We start from the raw sequence: 16556 nt of genomic DNA, 5'->3' as shown, positions 1-16556 counted from the left end.
AAAAGCAGATGAGACACTCTGACGTGTCCTTGCTTTTGTTTGTTGTTGCTGTTGCTGTATCTCGCAATCTTTCGTTTAGCAAAAATATCATGCAGTCTTTAAGTTCCAGACCCTCATGGAGGGGGAGGGGGCTGTTGAATATAGGGGCGGAGGAGGAGGAGGTGGGTTTCATGGTTGTACATTTTTGTTTGTAATTACACAAGAAAAAAGAAAAGAAAACAAATGCTTCAAAGGTTTGTTCGCGCAGATTCTTAAACATTCAAGTCAATCTATATAATACTTTTTGTTTGTTTGTTTTTTTACATCATAAAAGTCCTTTCATTTTTACACGTGTGTGTGTATATAGAAATATAATATATAGAAATATGCATATACATATTTATGAACCTTTTTTTTTCCCTATATGTGTATACATATTTTCTCAATCGTATCAAAGCCAATTAAATGTGCTCTCAAAATATGGCCCATGTTTCCTAGGAGGAGGCGTGATCAATTCACGTAGTACAACCAGTAGATAAGGTTGAAGAATCCGAACGTGATGGGGAAAATCACCCTGGACCACTTGTCAATGGTGCTGACGTCGGTCAGGTTGGGGATTTTCAGCTTCAGCTTGGACGAGCGCCTCCGTAGCCGGCAGTTAGCTCGGCTGCGGATGGCGCTGCGGTCCAGCGAGTGGTGGCCGAAGCCGTCCCGCGAGGCCATGGGCTTGCGGAACTGGACGCCGGAGCTGTCGAAAGACATGACGGAGTTCCGCGAGTCGCTCACACTGCTGCCCACGTCCGAAGGCATCACCTCGTTGTTCATCTCCAGGGTGGTCAGCAGGATGTTGCCGTAAGCGTCCACCTTCACGGGATCAGACCGACAAAGACATGGTCAGCAGGGGTCACAGGGACATAACTGTACATAACTGCCTCAATACTGGACATGCAAAATGCAAATGGGGATGGGATGTCACATTTACAACAATATTATAGAGGTGGGCAATATGGTTTTCATATGTACCTCTGTTCTCACAACTCACATATACAGCCAAAACTTTCCACTGATCATATAAAGGCTGTGGTCCATACTTTGTTTGCCCCCTTTCCCCCTGTTCCTCAGCGCTCAGGACCCCCACAGAGCAGGTGTGATGTGGTGGTGGATCATTCTCAGCGCTGCAGTGACACTGACGTGGTGGTGGTGTGTGAGTGTGTGTTGTGCTGGTGTAGAGTGGATCAGACACAGCAGTGCTGCTGGAGTTTTTAAACCCCTCAGTGTCTGAACTGAGAACAGTCCACCGACCAAAAACATCCAGCCGACAGCATCCTGTGTCACTGATGAAGGACTAGAGGATGGCTACTGTGTCTGACTTTACGTCTACGATGTGGACCATGGAGGTGGGTGTGGACAGTGAGTGGACACAGTGCTCCTTAAAATAAATTGTACTGCTGTTTATGATCAGCACAATAACACACCACCACCACGTCAGTGCCACTGCAGCACTGAGAGACTGAGACTGGTCGACCAGCCAAATCATGTCTGCTCCATGGTGGAACATTTTACAAAATGGAACAAAATTAAAGGGAGCTAACAAACTATGCAGAGCAACATATAGACTACAGTTTGTAATTGTAGAACCACAAGTGCCCCTGTGTGGTCAGTGGAGTTTATAAAATGCACAATGTTGATGCCGGTTGGCGTTGGTAGTAGTTACTACATATAGCTGGGTTCATGAATTTATTTGGGATTACAGGATTATCCAATTATATGTCACAAATAATGGGTGGGTCTCCTTAATTCAGAGTGATGCTAGCCAAAGTGGGCATGTGCTGTTATCTAACAGAGTGGTGTCTCCCTCTAATGGTGTTTTTCCACCACGAGTCCGGCTCTACTCGACTCGACTCGGCACAGCTCTACTCACTTAAAGTCTGACGCTTTTCCTCTAGCACAGCTCCCCGTGAAATGGAGCCAGTGATGCACTGTTTACTTATTGTGTGTTTGCAAGTTTTACTTGTTGCATGTTCGGCTTTTGCTGGAGATTTTTGTTGGTCATTGGCCCAAGGGGCATTTGAACCTCTTCAAAACCCCTCGGTTTTTGTCTTTTAGCTACCGCTGTCAGTCTGATAAAAATACAAGTGAAAGCTACTGTAACTGAGGTTTTACAACAGTGGTTTGTGCTGGAGCTCTACATTTCTTGGTGATAGACTTGTCTCCCTGACCAATCAGCACTCTGCAGGGCTTACACCTCACATTTAGTACCTACTCGACTCGGTCGGAACCCGGCACTAAAAAAGTACCAAGTTCGAGGGACCAGGCGCCAGATTTTTGTACAGGGGGAAAACCAAAAAACCAAGCCGAGTCCAGTCTTGTAGGTTCCATGCAGTGGAAAAACACCATAAGTGCTGAGGTTTTGAGTGACGTGTTCGGAAAGGTGCAATGGGACTACACATGACTCTGAAGAAGAACATGCTAGCCTTCCTCCTCCCAGCCTGGCAGCATCATATGATTGGAGGACCCCCTCGCTAGTAGGTGGAATAGCCGATGACTATTAATTCATATCTGCTGAAACCTGGTGAGAAAATTGAGGCACATATGTGCGAAAACACTGTCATGTTGCCCACCGCTACTTTCCAGGAAAGGGTCGTCTGAGAAACAAAATGGCTGACACACACAGACACACACACACACACAACACATTCGCTAATGGCATTGTAATATGACCTAAATCTTGCAGTCTTGCAGCTATTATGAGTTCTAAATGCATGTACCCCGACTTTTCTTTGTTCCTCGAGATACAGATTTCTTCGTTGTGTATATGACCTGAGGGTGTTGGTTTGAAACGGCGCTGAAATGGAGTCCTTGCGATGTGAAAGGAAAGATGAAAAGAACATTAAAAGGCCCAGAAGAAACTTTTTGACAGTCAAGCAACACTTTTTTTTTCTAAAAATACAAAACTATGCATAAACATGAGGGTCAACAAGGAAACTTTGTATAAAGCACGGCACATTAGCTTTCAAACCGAGACAGCTGGCTTCATTCAGTCTGACTGCTGCGTCACTTGTCCCTCGTTTTAGAAGTTGTTGTTGCTCCACGCTTGTTTGAAGTATGGAAACGTTGAGGCTAAGAAAAAGCCACCCGAGACAATATTTTATTTGGCGACTCCTGATTTTCTTTAATGAACATGTGACTGCTAACTTCTTGCTGCTATCCATAAGATACTGCCATAGCTTTCAGTATTCGCCTGGAACACTGCAGCAGTGAGACTGAAGCTTTCTAGAACCTTAGCAATCTACAGCGGGATCTCCAAAATGTTGTACATATTTTACTAAAAGAGCACCCCAAACATTTGTTAACATTCATATGCTTTGCTTCATCTTTTTTTTTCACTAAGTGAGCTCCGGTCCACTGGTGGCGCTGTTTCACTGATCAAATCCAAACTCTCAGCTGCAAAATCTAAAAAACACTATGTTGTTATAGTGATAGCATTACACAAACACCGAACACCATCTTTTGGAGCGGACAGTCAGGTTTAGGATTGGTATAGAGTCCGTTTCACAGTTACGTTTAGGGTTTAAGGTTAACTTGGGAAGTTAGGGTTAGGTTTAGTGTTAGCTTTGGGGTTAGATGCTAACAACAGCATTAAACAAGCACAAAACCCAGACGATTCTAAGCCTTTGAAGCTTAGATTTAGATTCATGGTTAAATTTAGGATTAAAGTACAATTTCAGCTTTAGGGTTAGGGTTAGGGTTATGACTTTAGTGACAGCATTAAACAAGCTCATGTTTCTAACATTTTGGAGTTTAGGGGTAGGTTTTATGTTAAGGCTAGGGTTTGGGAAAATGTTATGCTTGATTGTCCACGATGGGTTGCCAGAAATTCATGTGAACAATCACAATTTTTATATATATTTGTGCTGTCAATTGATTTGAAAGAAATTTAATTAATAACACAGAAATTCCCCAGTTTTTGAAGTGTAATCTCTTAATTTGCTGAGTAAAGGTTTCATGGAGAGCTTCAGCACAGAAGCTTTTAATAGAGGAACAGCTCGTGGCTTAAAATAGGAGACAAAACAGGAGCGCTCTCTCTCTCTCTCACTTCGAGTTAGTTGTGATATTTCAGCAGAAATGTAACGGTATCAACGCTGTGTTTACATCCCTAGCTAAAACGGCTCTGTGAGTTTTAGTAGGATATGTACAAGATTCACCCTGAGACCAGGCTGCAGTGTAACGATGAGGAATTAGCCTCGATCAAATGAAAGAAGCCACTGGTTATAGAGAAGCAATAAGCAATGGTACCTGCATCTGCAGGGGTTTAGCCAAGCGGTTGGTTCAGTAGGTAGCTGTCATGAATCATCTATAACATGATATTGGACTGTTCTACCTGCTCCATCTCCTTACTGATATGTCCATAGATATAAACTGAACTTCTGAGACGGAGGCCCAGTATCAGAGAGGTCAGTACCCACCTGTTCTCTCAGACGTTTGTCCTCGTAGCGGGGGCGCTCATTGTTGGCTTTGTTGAGCCTTTCGTTGATTTTCTTTTGCTGCTGGGGTCCTCTTCCGAAGAACACATAGTTTACGAAGGCATATTCGAGCAGGGCCAGGAACACGAAAACGAAGCAGCCCATGAGGTAGACATCAATGGCTTTCACGTAGGGGATCTTTGGGAGGGTCTCCCGCAGGTGGGTGTTGATGGTTGTCATAGTGAGCACCGTGGTAACCCCTAGAAGAGAGCAAACGTTCTTGTCAGACTCTTGGTTTCCAACAGCTGGGGTTACGCTACATGGTTTTAAGATGTACATGTCCCCAAAAAACAGTATTACCTGTAAGAGAAACAACACAGTGGGCCACAGAACACGCCATAACAGTCTTTACTTTGTTCTAATTTTACATTCCACCTTAAATGACACAGAAATGTGGAGCCTGCTAATGCTACCGCTAATGTTTGTAAACCATTTAAGGTGGAACATAGCTATTCTAGTATGTGCTATTCTACTAAGGTCTAGTTCCCTCTGTAGTGTGTAGAGATTTTTCTGACCAGGTTTGTACATTGTTTTTTTTTATATATAATCACAATGAGTTGGTGTAAATCCATGTTTATCCATGTCTCCTAGGGAATGCAAGTGGCATGTCTGCTTCAGGAGTTTCCAGTTTTGTAGCGGTTTATCCCTCGGCCGTGTAGTTTGTGCCTGACATTTTTCCAGTCTCAGAAATAATCGAGTAGCGTGAGAGTCTTAATAAATTGTCCAGACTTTAAAAGTCATGTAGTGTATCCAAGGCTCCCTGGATATAAGCAAGTGCTCTAGCATTTCTGTAGGCAAGTTTAGAATCAACGTGGAACAATCTAAAGCAGCTGCACATGACGTTAATCTCAACATACTCAACACCCAGCTGTGGGACTGTGTTCTTTGGAAGATGGACCATCATTCGATTCCTTTGGAATGGTGTTTTTTATCTATTTATCCAGAACTTCTGACCAACATCAGTGCACGTCCACACTAATAAAACACATAATTTCTGGGCTGTATCCCACCACGGTTCTGGTGGTCTACAAGATAACTGCCTTTGTTTAAAACTTACAATATATAATATGTATTTTGGCTTAATACCATATAACTGTGGTCTGCGAAATCTTACCCAGGGCCACCCGAGCAGCGGAGGCATCATAGTTAATCCAGAAGGAGACCCAGGACAGGATGGTGATCAGGATCGAGGGCATGTACGTCTGCAGGATGAAGTAGCCGATGTTCCTCTTGATGCGGAAACTCAGCGAGAGCCTGGGATAGGAACCTGAGCACGAGCAGACAGGAGCATGTGTTAGTCTGATAAAAAGCAGAGGGTCTCAGTGAGCAGGTCAGCTGTTTTGTTTGTTTAAATGGAGCATTTAAATCCCCCAAAGCAATGGATTCTATCCTGGGGACAGGTCTGATTCCTGTTAAACATGGCTGAAAGTCACCAGTGTGGCAGGTTTTGTTTTCTGAAAGTCCCCTCTCAGCAGGCAGCTCTTGTAGCCCTCTGAGAATTGCCACATAAAAACCACAGTGCTTTTTACCTTCCTTGATCCCTCTCTATTCCGCCCCAACACCTTTTTTTTGTCCATTAAATATCACCAAAAGGGAATCTGAGAAAAGCTGAAAAAGCCATTTAACGGGACAAACTGTCCCCTCACTATGTACTGTATTTAAAGACTTGTGTGCTGTATGACTGAAGACAATAGGGTGTCTCTGGTCCTAACACAGCACACAGACCATAGGTACGGATGTGGACTATAGTGTATTTATGCCTTCACAAGGTCATTTGCATATTTACAACTGGATTAAATTATTCCAGAGAAAATATTCAATTACGTTTTAATTACAGTGGATTGAATTACATCTTGGCTGTTAATCAGACCATTCAGTTCACAGTCTGTGAGGAAATGTAGTACTGGAGAAGCACATTCATCCAGATTCAATGAGAATTCTAGCTGCATTCGTTATAAACAATATTAGTCCGTGATTAAAAGAAATGAGGTTTAGGGGTTAGTGGATACCTTGTCTATTCTAAAGTCCTGAAAGATTGGTGTCATGCCCTCGTCCTGTCATGTCTGTTTTCCCCGCCATGTGCTCTCTCTGCACATGGCTCTGTCTGTTATTGTCCTTGTCTCCTCCCATGTCCCGCCTTTGTTCCGCCTCCTTGTCCTTAACCCTCCTTATCTGTTTCAGGTGTGTCTCGTCTGTTCATGTATTTAAGTTCCCTTGTGTCACTTCCTTTGATCGGTCATTTGTTTTGCTATGTTCCAAGTCGTGTCGTTTTGTATCTTTCTCTTTCCCAGTCATGTCGTGTTGATTCTTTCTTATTCCTAGTCATATCATGGTGTTTCCTTCCTGCTCCATGTCAAGTCATTGTGTTTCCTAGTCATGTCGTTTCGTTTCATTGTGTTTTCTAAGTCGTTTTGTTTCGTGTTGTCCCAATTCCAAGTCATGTTGTTTCCATTCCAGGTCATGCCATTCTGTTTAAGTTCCTAGTCTTGTTGTTTCCACAGTTGCCTGTCTTTGTTTTGTTATATCTTTTGTTGAATTAAAATCACTGTGTTTTAGCAAGTGCGTCCGCCTCCGTCAGTCCCCTCCGCTAATCGCGACAGTTGGGTTGAGGTTTTGAGACCATGTCTATTGGCCTTGCCTAGTATAATAATTAATAAGCATCATTGGGTGTCTAGGACAGTGCTTTATAATTGTAATGATAAATAAAGTAATAAATAAATAAAGATTAACCACATCAATCAATTAGCATTAGCTGTTTGCTAATACAAAACAACTGCTGTACTTTCCCTTTGTTCTAGGAGACATTCCCCACTTCCTGGGAAAACCAAGAGTTGTCCCCAGAATGATCATTTTAAACATATCTATATTATTATTATTATTGTTCTGATTACAGGCACCTATATTTAACCCTTTTCTACAATGGTCATGGTCTCTGTTGTTATGTCTACTGTTCTCTGCTTGTGTTTGATACGTAATAAAAGTGGTTAAACAATTGTAAACATTCCATGATATTATTGTTGGAGTCAAAAGCACATTTTCAACAACAAAACACATCACAAGGAATATAATTAACACATGTATTGTTTACTCCAACTCTGATTAAACAAAACTGTGATAAACCCTTACTGCTCCAAACCCTGCTCTGAATAAACTCATACTCAAACACAGTGCATCCAACAATAAAGAATCCTTGTCCATCATTTATATGGTGATAGGCTACATGGTAGCTCTCTGATGCATGACCCTCTGTGCAGCATGAACATACATGTGCCATGACTCGTCTATCTTCAAATTTAAATCGGGAAAACAATATTTAACTTTTCTGTTACAGTTCTGCAAGGCTCAATATTAGGGCCTTTATTTTTATCTTTTGATGTTCTATTAAAAGCTGTTCTTACAGCTATGCTGATGACACGCAGATACAGTTCTTTTTCCTTCTGAAACTCAAGACAAACCAGCTCTGGACGTTGCAAAATATATAAAAGATTCTCTACAAAAAACACACCGAATGTATTCTGCAAGTGTTGTAGAAGATACACTAGCATGAATACAGACAAACACAATGACTGTATATGATTTAGCTTCATATCGAAACATGAAGCTAATGTTTTATAACACATTAGTAAACATGCCTGTGAAACAGCTTAATTATTTGCAGTTATTGCTTAATAAAGTAAGAATACACATCCATTTACGGCCATTAGAACTTTTATATTGAAGTGTTTCCCAAATAATTTCAATATCTTAAGCTCCTAACGACTTGAAATATCGACCTTTCTTAATACCAAAATTAAGCTCAGGACTCTTTGTCCCGAATCTTGGCACATGAAATAAATTGGCACTTGTGTTTATTGATTATTCATATCTGCATCATTGAGTTATCTACTCCTGTTCCCTGCGGTTCTTCTGCTTCCCACAAACATCAGCTGAACTGCCATGTCTAAGGCTTCAACTCTGAGTTTATCAAAGAAAGATGGAAGGGACTTCATCAAGCCTCTGGTTAAACTGCAATTGGCTGCGAGCGTCATGCAATGAGAGATGACCCAGTCAGGCTCCCTGTGAACCTCATGAATCAATAGTCCTCTGTGCATGTTTAACTCACATTCATTCCATAGCCTCCCGCTAAATACAAATAAACAGGATCACACAAGGGCAGGGGCACTTTAAATGATAGCTACATTCCCCAATTTAACTGATGCACAGCATCGCAAGGCAATAACCTTATGTCTTCATCCACTTTGCACCAGAAGCCCACCTTAAGCACAAACTTGACCAAATAGGGGTCCATTTGGTTTTCATTCATTCATTCTTTATCTGTAACCACTTTTCCACCCTGGAGGTGGTGCCAGTCCTTCACAGGGCAACACACACTCACACATTCACTCACACACTCACACCTACGGACACTTTTTATTGTCCAATCCATGGAGGAAACCCACACAGACACAGGGAGAACACACCACACTCCTCACAGACAGTCACCCGGAGGAAACCCACGCAAACACAGAGAGAACACACCACACTCGTCACAGACAGTCACCTGGAGGAAACCCACGCAGACACAGGGAGAACACACCACACTCCTCACAGACAGTCACCCGGAGGAAACCCACGCAGACACAGGGAGAACACACCACACTCCTCACAGACAGTCACCCGGAGGAAACCCACGCAGACACAGGGAGAACACACCCAGTCCTCACAGACAATCACCCGGAGGAAACCCACGCAGACACAGGGAGAACACACCACACTCCTCACAGACAGTCACCCCAATGTGGATCGTTCACTGTTTTATCAAGGTGTAAAGTCACTCATTGTTTAGGACTTCTGGAGCTGAACAGATGGCCTTACAGCTGAAATTACCTATGAACATTACTGACACTGGAATCAACCAATCATGAGCTTACAGAGATCTGATTGGCCAGAGAGACCTGTCTAAAAAATGTAATGCAGACCTCCACACAGCACAAACTAGCTATGTGTAAAATCTCCAAGCTCCAGCAGGGACCACATTTGTTTTTATTCGACTCACGAAGGCAGCTCATGGTCTTTTGAAGAGGTTCAAATGCTATTTGGATGCATGGCCAATGAAATAATCAAGGAAGAGCTGGACGGTGCAACAAGGAACTAATCAACTCCACTGATCTGTCTGAAGTGATGCACAGAGCTGTGTTTAATCCCCCAAAAAACAACAACAACCAAATATACTATGACTAAACAAGGCTTAAAGTTACCACACTCCTCACAGACCACAGGGACCGAGGCGGGGATTGAACCCCTGACCCTGAGACCCTGCGGCTGTGTGGGAGTGACACTACCTGAAGTTTGCCTGAATACCTCTGCTCTAATAATATTTATTAGAGCTGGGCCTTCAAGGCTAATTTCTGCTAGTGTTGTTATTGATTCCATTACCTGTGACAATCAGTACTTCAACAGTGGAGAATCAATGAGCACTGGAGCTGGAACTTATTAAGCTGTACACCGCTTCTGAAAGTTTTTCTGCAGCAGTGGAGCAGGCTTATTGTATTTCCGTCCTGTAATGGCAGACACTTCCCAGTGGGTGAGTGGGGAGCGTCTTGTTCCTCACCTGTGGTGAACCTCACTTCTCTGGAAACGAGATGCAGCTCCACAATGGAGAACTGCGGCAGCTCCAGTTTGTCCACCCCCGTCACGGCGTTCTTCCCTCCTTGCCAGAAGAACACAATGTCATCTGTGGTGTATCCATCTGCAGGGAAAGAGGGGAATGACACAATGAAGCCTGATGTTGCAATCATCTGCAGGTTATATAACGATAATGACAGTGGGGGACCCTCACCCATGTCCAGTGTGTGTTCCTCAGTTGCGTCCGGAACCCCACCCACTATGACCCTGACCAGACTGAAGATGAATGAATACGGTATGAGAATGTAATCCTAAGTCATAGCTGTGTATTTATATAGCCATGCATACTACAGTATATCCAGTAGAACATCTACTCTAAAGACCTCTAGTGCCATGTACAAGACCCCCAAGCCCATTTACATCTCACTGGAGCATTTATGTTGCTCTCTTGGAGCTCTCAGGCACTGTATATAGCTTGGCTCTGGGTTGACTGGGCCCTATTTCATATTTTAATTATGCTTCTCGCCCCTTAGTGTGCCAGCGCTCTGTCAAGGGTCATATCATTTCTCCGCCTGGATTAGAATTCATCCCTTTTTAATCATTTTCTCTTACAACGGTGGGGTTGAGTGTCCATAGCCCCACTGCTGGGCCGGTAGAGATGAGTGACCAGTCAGAAAATCTCTCCGGAGCACCCAGTATCTAAGAGTCATCGTTTTTAGGAGACAGAATCTATATGATGGAGAGTATAATGGAGTTGGTGGAAAGTATTAGGTTTTACTGGATGGTAAAATGGATATCCATAGGTTGCAGGTCATCACTCATTACTCAAACACACAACTCAAATAAAAACGGTGATGTTTAAACAGTTTAATTGTTTCTTTCAACACTTTCAGTCCTGTGAGGAGTTGGTGTGTTCTCTCTGTGTCTGCGTGGGTTTCCTCCGGGTGACTGTCTGTGAGGAGTGTGGTGTGTTCTCTCTGTGTCTGCGTGGGTTTCCTCCGGGTGACTGTCTGTGAGGAGTGTGGTGTGTTCTCTCTGTGTTTGCGTGGGTTTCCTCCAGGTGACTGTCTGTGAGGAGTGTGGTGTGTTCTCCCTGTGTCTGCATGGGTTTCCTCCGGGTGACTGTCTGTGAGGAGTGTGGTGTGTTCTCTCTGTGTCTGCGTGGGTTTCCTCCGGGTGACTGTCTGTGAGGAGTGTGGTGTGTTCTCTCTGTGTCTGCGTGGGTTTCCTCCGGGTGACTGTCTGTGAGGAGTGTGGTGTGTTCTCTCTGTGTTTGCGTGGGTTTTCTCCGGGTGACTGTCTGTGAGGAGTGTGGTGTGTTCTCTCTGTGTCTGTGTGGGTTTCCTCCGGGTGACTGTCTGTGAGGAGTGTGGTGTGTTCTCTCTGTGTCTGCGTGGGTTTCCTCTGGGTGACTGTCTGTGAGGAGTGTGGTGTGTTCTCTCTGTGTCTGCGTGGGTTTCCTCCGGGTGACTGTCTGTGAGGAGTGTGGTGTGTTCTCTCTGTGTTTGCGTGGGTTTCCTCCGGGTGACTGTCTGTGAGGAGTGTGGTGTGTTCTCTCTGTGTCTGTGTGGGTTTCCTCCGGGTGACTGTTTGTGAGGAGTGTGGTGTGTTCTCCCTGTGTCTGCGTGGGTTTCCTTCGGGTGACTGTCTGTGAGGAGTGTGGTGTGTTCTCCCTGTGTCTGTGTGGATTTCCTCCGGGTGCTCAGGTTTCCTCCCACAGTCCAAAAACACACGTTGGTAGGTGGATTGGTGACTCAAGTGTCCGTAGGTGTGAGTGTGTGAGTGAATGTATGAGTGTGTGTGTTGCCCTGTGAAGGACTGGCGCCCGCTCCAGGGTGTATTCCCGCCTTGCGCCCAATGATTCCAGGTAGGCTCTGGACCCACCGCGACCCTGAACTGGATAAGGGTTACAGACAATGAATGAATGAATGAACATTTTCAGTCCTCATTTAAATTTAAAGAAATATAAGTATTGATCCCATTTATTGACATCACATTCGGAAACAGAGCTCTGCTCGTCTGTGTCAGTAGAGGAGCTAAGGCTACACCATGTTCCCTACATACTGCACATCACAAATAGAAAAAAATAAAATATACCACAACCTGGAGAGTAATTAGACACTAATTTGACAGGGAAACGTGAACCTTATAGCTGACTAAAAAATGATTGTGCAGAAACCCTTATTTTATGACCTACACTGTGCCCTATGGAGGGTGTAGCGCAGGGACGGGCAAACATTTCAGCTCAAGGGCCACACTAGGATTTAAATTTGATCGGCGGGCTGAGAGGTGGAGGTTTAATTAATTTAGTTATTTAATTATTTAAATATGTGAACATTTCTGCGTGAATGTGATTTTGTAATTCGTTTTTATCTTTGTTTCTGTTGGTGTATCGCAGTCTACACCAACTGCAGGAAAAAACATGAAATTAATGCGGTTTTAAGACAAATTTGTAAATACTGAGAGGGCCGGATAAAACAGCCTGTGGGTCTTAGTTTGCCCACCACTGGTGTAGAGACATTTGGGATTCCTTGTCTTCTGTAGCGTGAAAACCTCTCAAAGAGAAGTACTTTATTACACTTTAAGCCAAACCTGAGAAATAATTTAGGCAGACAGTCACAATCATGAGTGAAAGACCATGATTACTGAAGCTTATGGCCTGTGTATAAATAAATATCTGTGACAGTGACCGCTTTAATGGCCCCATTTTCCAGTCTACTGTGAGCCAAACTAGGCCTAAATAACTCTCTGTTTTCCTTTGACCCCATTTGACCCCAGCAAAATGCTAATATGGCTAACAGTGAATAAATCGTTTTCTTCTCTTTATGCAACACAATGGAATCCTATAGTATAAAAAGGTAATGAAATGCTGACGTTTATAAGAAGTGTATACATCTTTCCCTTCTTTTTTACATCAGTGCTTCACACAATTGATCTCCAACATGGTCCCCACGCCAAAACAAACAAAACAAAACAGTTGACTGCAACCCATGGAGAGAAATTAGGAGGCTCTATAGGATAACGTTGGTAGGAGGTGGAGGGTGTGGAAGAGTCCCTCAGATGGAAACGGTCAGAGATTCTACAGGATGGTGATGGCTGGAGCTTATAGGATGGAGAGGGTGATGCAGACGATAAAGCTAAGAATTCAATTTCATACAATTACCGCTAGCATGTCAGAAAACAAACCAAGGCATTTGTTTGAATGCCTTCGCTGGCCATTCGTCTGTGTGGCAGTACTGCAGTGGTGATGGACAAGGTCCACCTGGCGGGTGGGGGTTGGCTGGTCAATAGTACGGGGGCACCTCATTGATAAAGCGGCCAGGGCAGTCAATCTTACCTCAGTTTGTCAATGCTGCCACTTGGCCCCTGAGTGAAAAGCCTCTCTGAGCATTTATCACCACCAGCGCCACGATGGCTGGGTGGGCAACACTGCAGTTACGGGTGATTGGTGTAAATGAGTGTAATGATCATGCTTGCTGACACTAGGTCTCTCTGGGCTGCGGTGGGACATCAAAGAAATGAGGTAGACAGGCTCGAACTTGGCCATCTGTTTTTCAGGAAGGAGGCCGGCTGAGGGACTCAGAGTGTCGAAAACTTAAAGCTACAGTCAGGGATTTTGATGCTGATGAAACATTGAGGGTACCTTCCTATTGTTTCCGTGACAGTGACCACTTTAGTGGCCCCATTTTGCAGTCTGCTGTGAGCCAAACTAGGCCTAGAGACATTGTAAACAGGGTTGAGTAGAAAACGTGTACACTCACTCACCCAAACATGTTTAGCAGGCTTGAAGCTGTCCACTATGGGGCACCATTACCACACAAACAGCTGTTGCTGCTTTAAGATGATTCCCACACTTTCTTGCTGTAATTGATTGGTATTATTTTATTCCTATGTTTGTGTTTGTTTAAGCCCCGCCCCCCCCATATGCAGGATGGGGTTAATGTAAATGTAATGTTGTCATGGTAATATGCGCCACTAAGCTACATATGATGAAGAGAGTTATTGTTAAGTTATTTAAGGTAGACGTCATGAGGATGGACATAGCTCTTAGTCTCCCTCTATAGTAACACTCCTGGTGTGTGTGTGTGTGTGTGTTTTACTGGCCCACTTACAGCTCTCAATCTCCAGGGTGCAGTTCTGTTCATCCAGGGGATATCTTCTCAGATCCATCATACACGCAGCCGTGGTGGTTATTCTAGAAAAACAGAAATGCAAAGAAGAGGAAGAGGGGGAGGAAGAGCAGACAGAGAGAGAGAGAGAGAGAAAGAGAGAGAGAGAGACTGTTACCCTGGTAACCTTTAGGAAATTGTAGCTTAGCCTTGACTGCGCCATGTGAATCTCTAAATGAGTAATGTTTGGCAGCCACTGTCGTGTGCCAGGAGAAGAAGAAAAGGGGGAGAAATGCAATCATTGGTAGACGAGTGCTGTATAGAGCCTGTCGTTCTTTCTGATGAGGGGAGGTTGGGAGAGAGAGGGAGTAATAGAGGGAGAGAAAGGAGAGAGAGAGAGGGGTGGGATTGTTTAGCAGCATGCTGCCTCTGCAGTACCTGCAGCAGCTCTGGATTTTACTAGTGGACTTTGATCATTATCAAGAAAGCATTGAGCATCATTTCTAAAGTGATAGGGGACATAGTAAAACCCACAAAGCTCTGGTTCTCCCCTGATGTATTACAGCGTGAACGTGTTTAGGAAGCTCTTTGAAAGGCAGAGCATCACTCTTGCTTCAGATCAATCTGCCCAACCTTCCATTGTGAGTACACAGCTCAGCACTACTGGTGTGAAAGGATGTAGCACCATCAAGAAGCGGGTACTTAGAAGACACAACGTAGTAGAACATCTGCTAATCCAACAAAGAAGCTGCTGCAATTCAGGACAATGTCCACTGTCCACTCCAGAGCCCCTGACCTGAGCAGCTGGGGCGTTAGGTGCCTTGCTGAAGGGCACGTCTGTTGTGGATGTTGATAGAGGAGACTGCTGTTTCCACCAGTTGAATGTAGGGCTGCCCACCGCTCTGGACATGTGTGCCCCCTAGTGTTCGTTAGTGTGTATGTGTGTATCACTGCACAAACTGGGTTAAATGCGGAGAACCAATTCCTCTGTGTGCAATTGCAGTGGCCAATAAAGTGATTCTAATTCTGATAATGTATCAAACTAGTGACCTTCTTTTGAATGCCTTTTGAAAATTTCTACTGATGTTTAATGAAATTTGTACTTGGTCACCATTTTGATTGGACATCAAACACAGGTGGGTGGGTTCACTGCGAGGATTTTGGGGATTCTCTGGCTTTTGCACAGTACTGCATGCATTTGCTAGCTGTTTAGTTTCGGGAAACATCAATCTCGCCTTTGCACTTCGGTTTCTGACTTGTGTACAGTAGTGTGTCTCACCTAAACACTAGTGTAGTCACTCAGATCTTGACGAACATTACTGTAACAGCTGCTGACAGCAGACACGGCAATTCCATATCAAATACTTTTAGACGTCGGAATCACGAGACAAAGCAGAACACAGTCTTGGCTGGAAAGCTGAAATCCTGAGTAACGCTGCATGCAAATTTCAAGAGAACACCACCACAACACAATGCTGCTCCCCCAGCATACGTTACAAAGCCTTCAGAACAGGGAAGCCTGTCTAAACCTGTTCAGTTCTCTTGGCGGTTGCGGGTGGGCACCTTGAGACTGGATGTGAGCTGTTGATTGGTAAACCCTTCCCCAGCACCCAGGGCTTACTTCATCAGGAGGCGTATTAAGTAAGCATTTAACACTCCATTAATTCCTCCACTTGCTCCAAGATATCATCACATTTGCCTCTTAATATGATAGCTGGAGACTCCCAATCTCTCCAGTCTCTCCGTCTCTGTCTGTCTCCCCAGTCCAGATGTTTGATTTCACCTCAGCTGGTATTTCTTGACTTGTGACTAGCTTCTTAAAACCTCCCAAGATGTTTTTTTTATATCGGGTCCATTTGGGCTTTAAAACTGATGGATATTAGTAAATTAAAGTCAGTTAACAGGGTCAGGACCACCACAGAGCAGGTACGATTTAGGTGTGGGATCATTTTTACAGCTGCAGTAGTGTGGTAGTGTGTTTCGGTCGTCCTCTAGTCCTTCATCTGTAGACGCTGGTGGCTGCATGTTTTTGGTCGGTGGACTATTATTAGTCCAGCAGTGACACTGAGGGGTTTAAAAACTCTATCACTCCTGCTGTGCCTGATCCACTCGCACCAGTAAGACACAATGTCAGTGTCATACCGCACTAAGAATAAGTCAACACCCTCTGTGGTGTTCCTATGGGGTTCCTGAACTCAGAAGAACAGGGTATAAGGGGTTAATCAAGTATGCGGAGCAACAAATACAGCCTGTATTTGTAGCATCACAAATTGCTACTTTGTGGTCAGTGGAGCTGGTAAAACGGACAATGCATGTAGAAGCAAGAAGCTTTTAGTTGCAG

At 44.1% G+C, this 16556-nt stretch overlaps 1 protein-coding gene across 1 annotated transcript in view; it reads right to left on the bottom strand.

Moving 5' to 3' along the window:
* Window positions 1-391: 391 nt before the first annotated feature.
* The window catches only part of gabrb4 (gamma-aminobutyric acid type A receptor subunit beta4), a 60890-nt gene continuing 44725 nt past the window's right edge, over window positions 392-16556 (bottom strand). Inside the window, exons 5-10 of the mRNA XM_066645131.1 lie at window positions 14219-14301; window positions 10093-10230; window positions 5617-5769; window positions 4446-4702; window positions 2748-2837; window positions 392-843 (exon numbers count right to left, since the gene is read on the bottom strand). Of these exons, the coding sequence (XP_066501228.1) occupies window positions 490-843; window positions 2748-2837; window positions 4446-4702; window positions 5617-5769; window positions 10093-10230; window positions 14219-14301 (1075 nt within the window). The 3' untranslated portion in view covers window positions 392-489. The remainder of the gene's footprint in view (window positions 844-2747; window positions 2838-4445; window positions 4703-5616; window positions 5770-10092; window positions 10231-14218; window positions 14302-16556) is intronic.

Source organism: Hoplias malabaricus, chromosome 15 (genome assembly GCF_029633855.1).
Source record: "Hoplias malabaricus isolate fHopMal1 chromosome 15, fHopMal1.hap1, whole genome shotgun sequence".
In the NCBI taxonomy this organism is placed as follows: Eukaryota; Metazoa; Chordata; class Actinopteri; order Characiformes; family Erythrinidae; genus Hoplias; species Hoplias malabaricus.
Note: the sequence above shows the minus strand (reverse complement) of the source record. Positions and strands in the feature narration are given on the sequence as shown.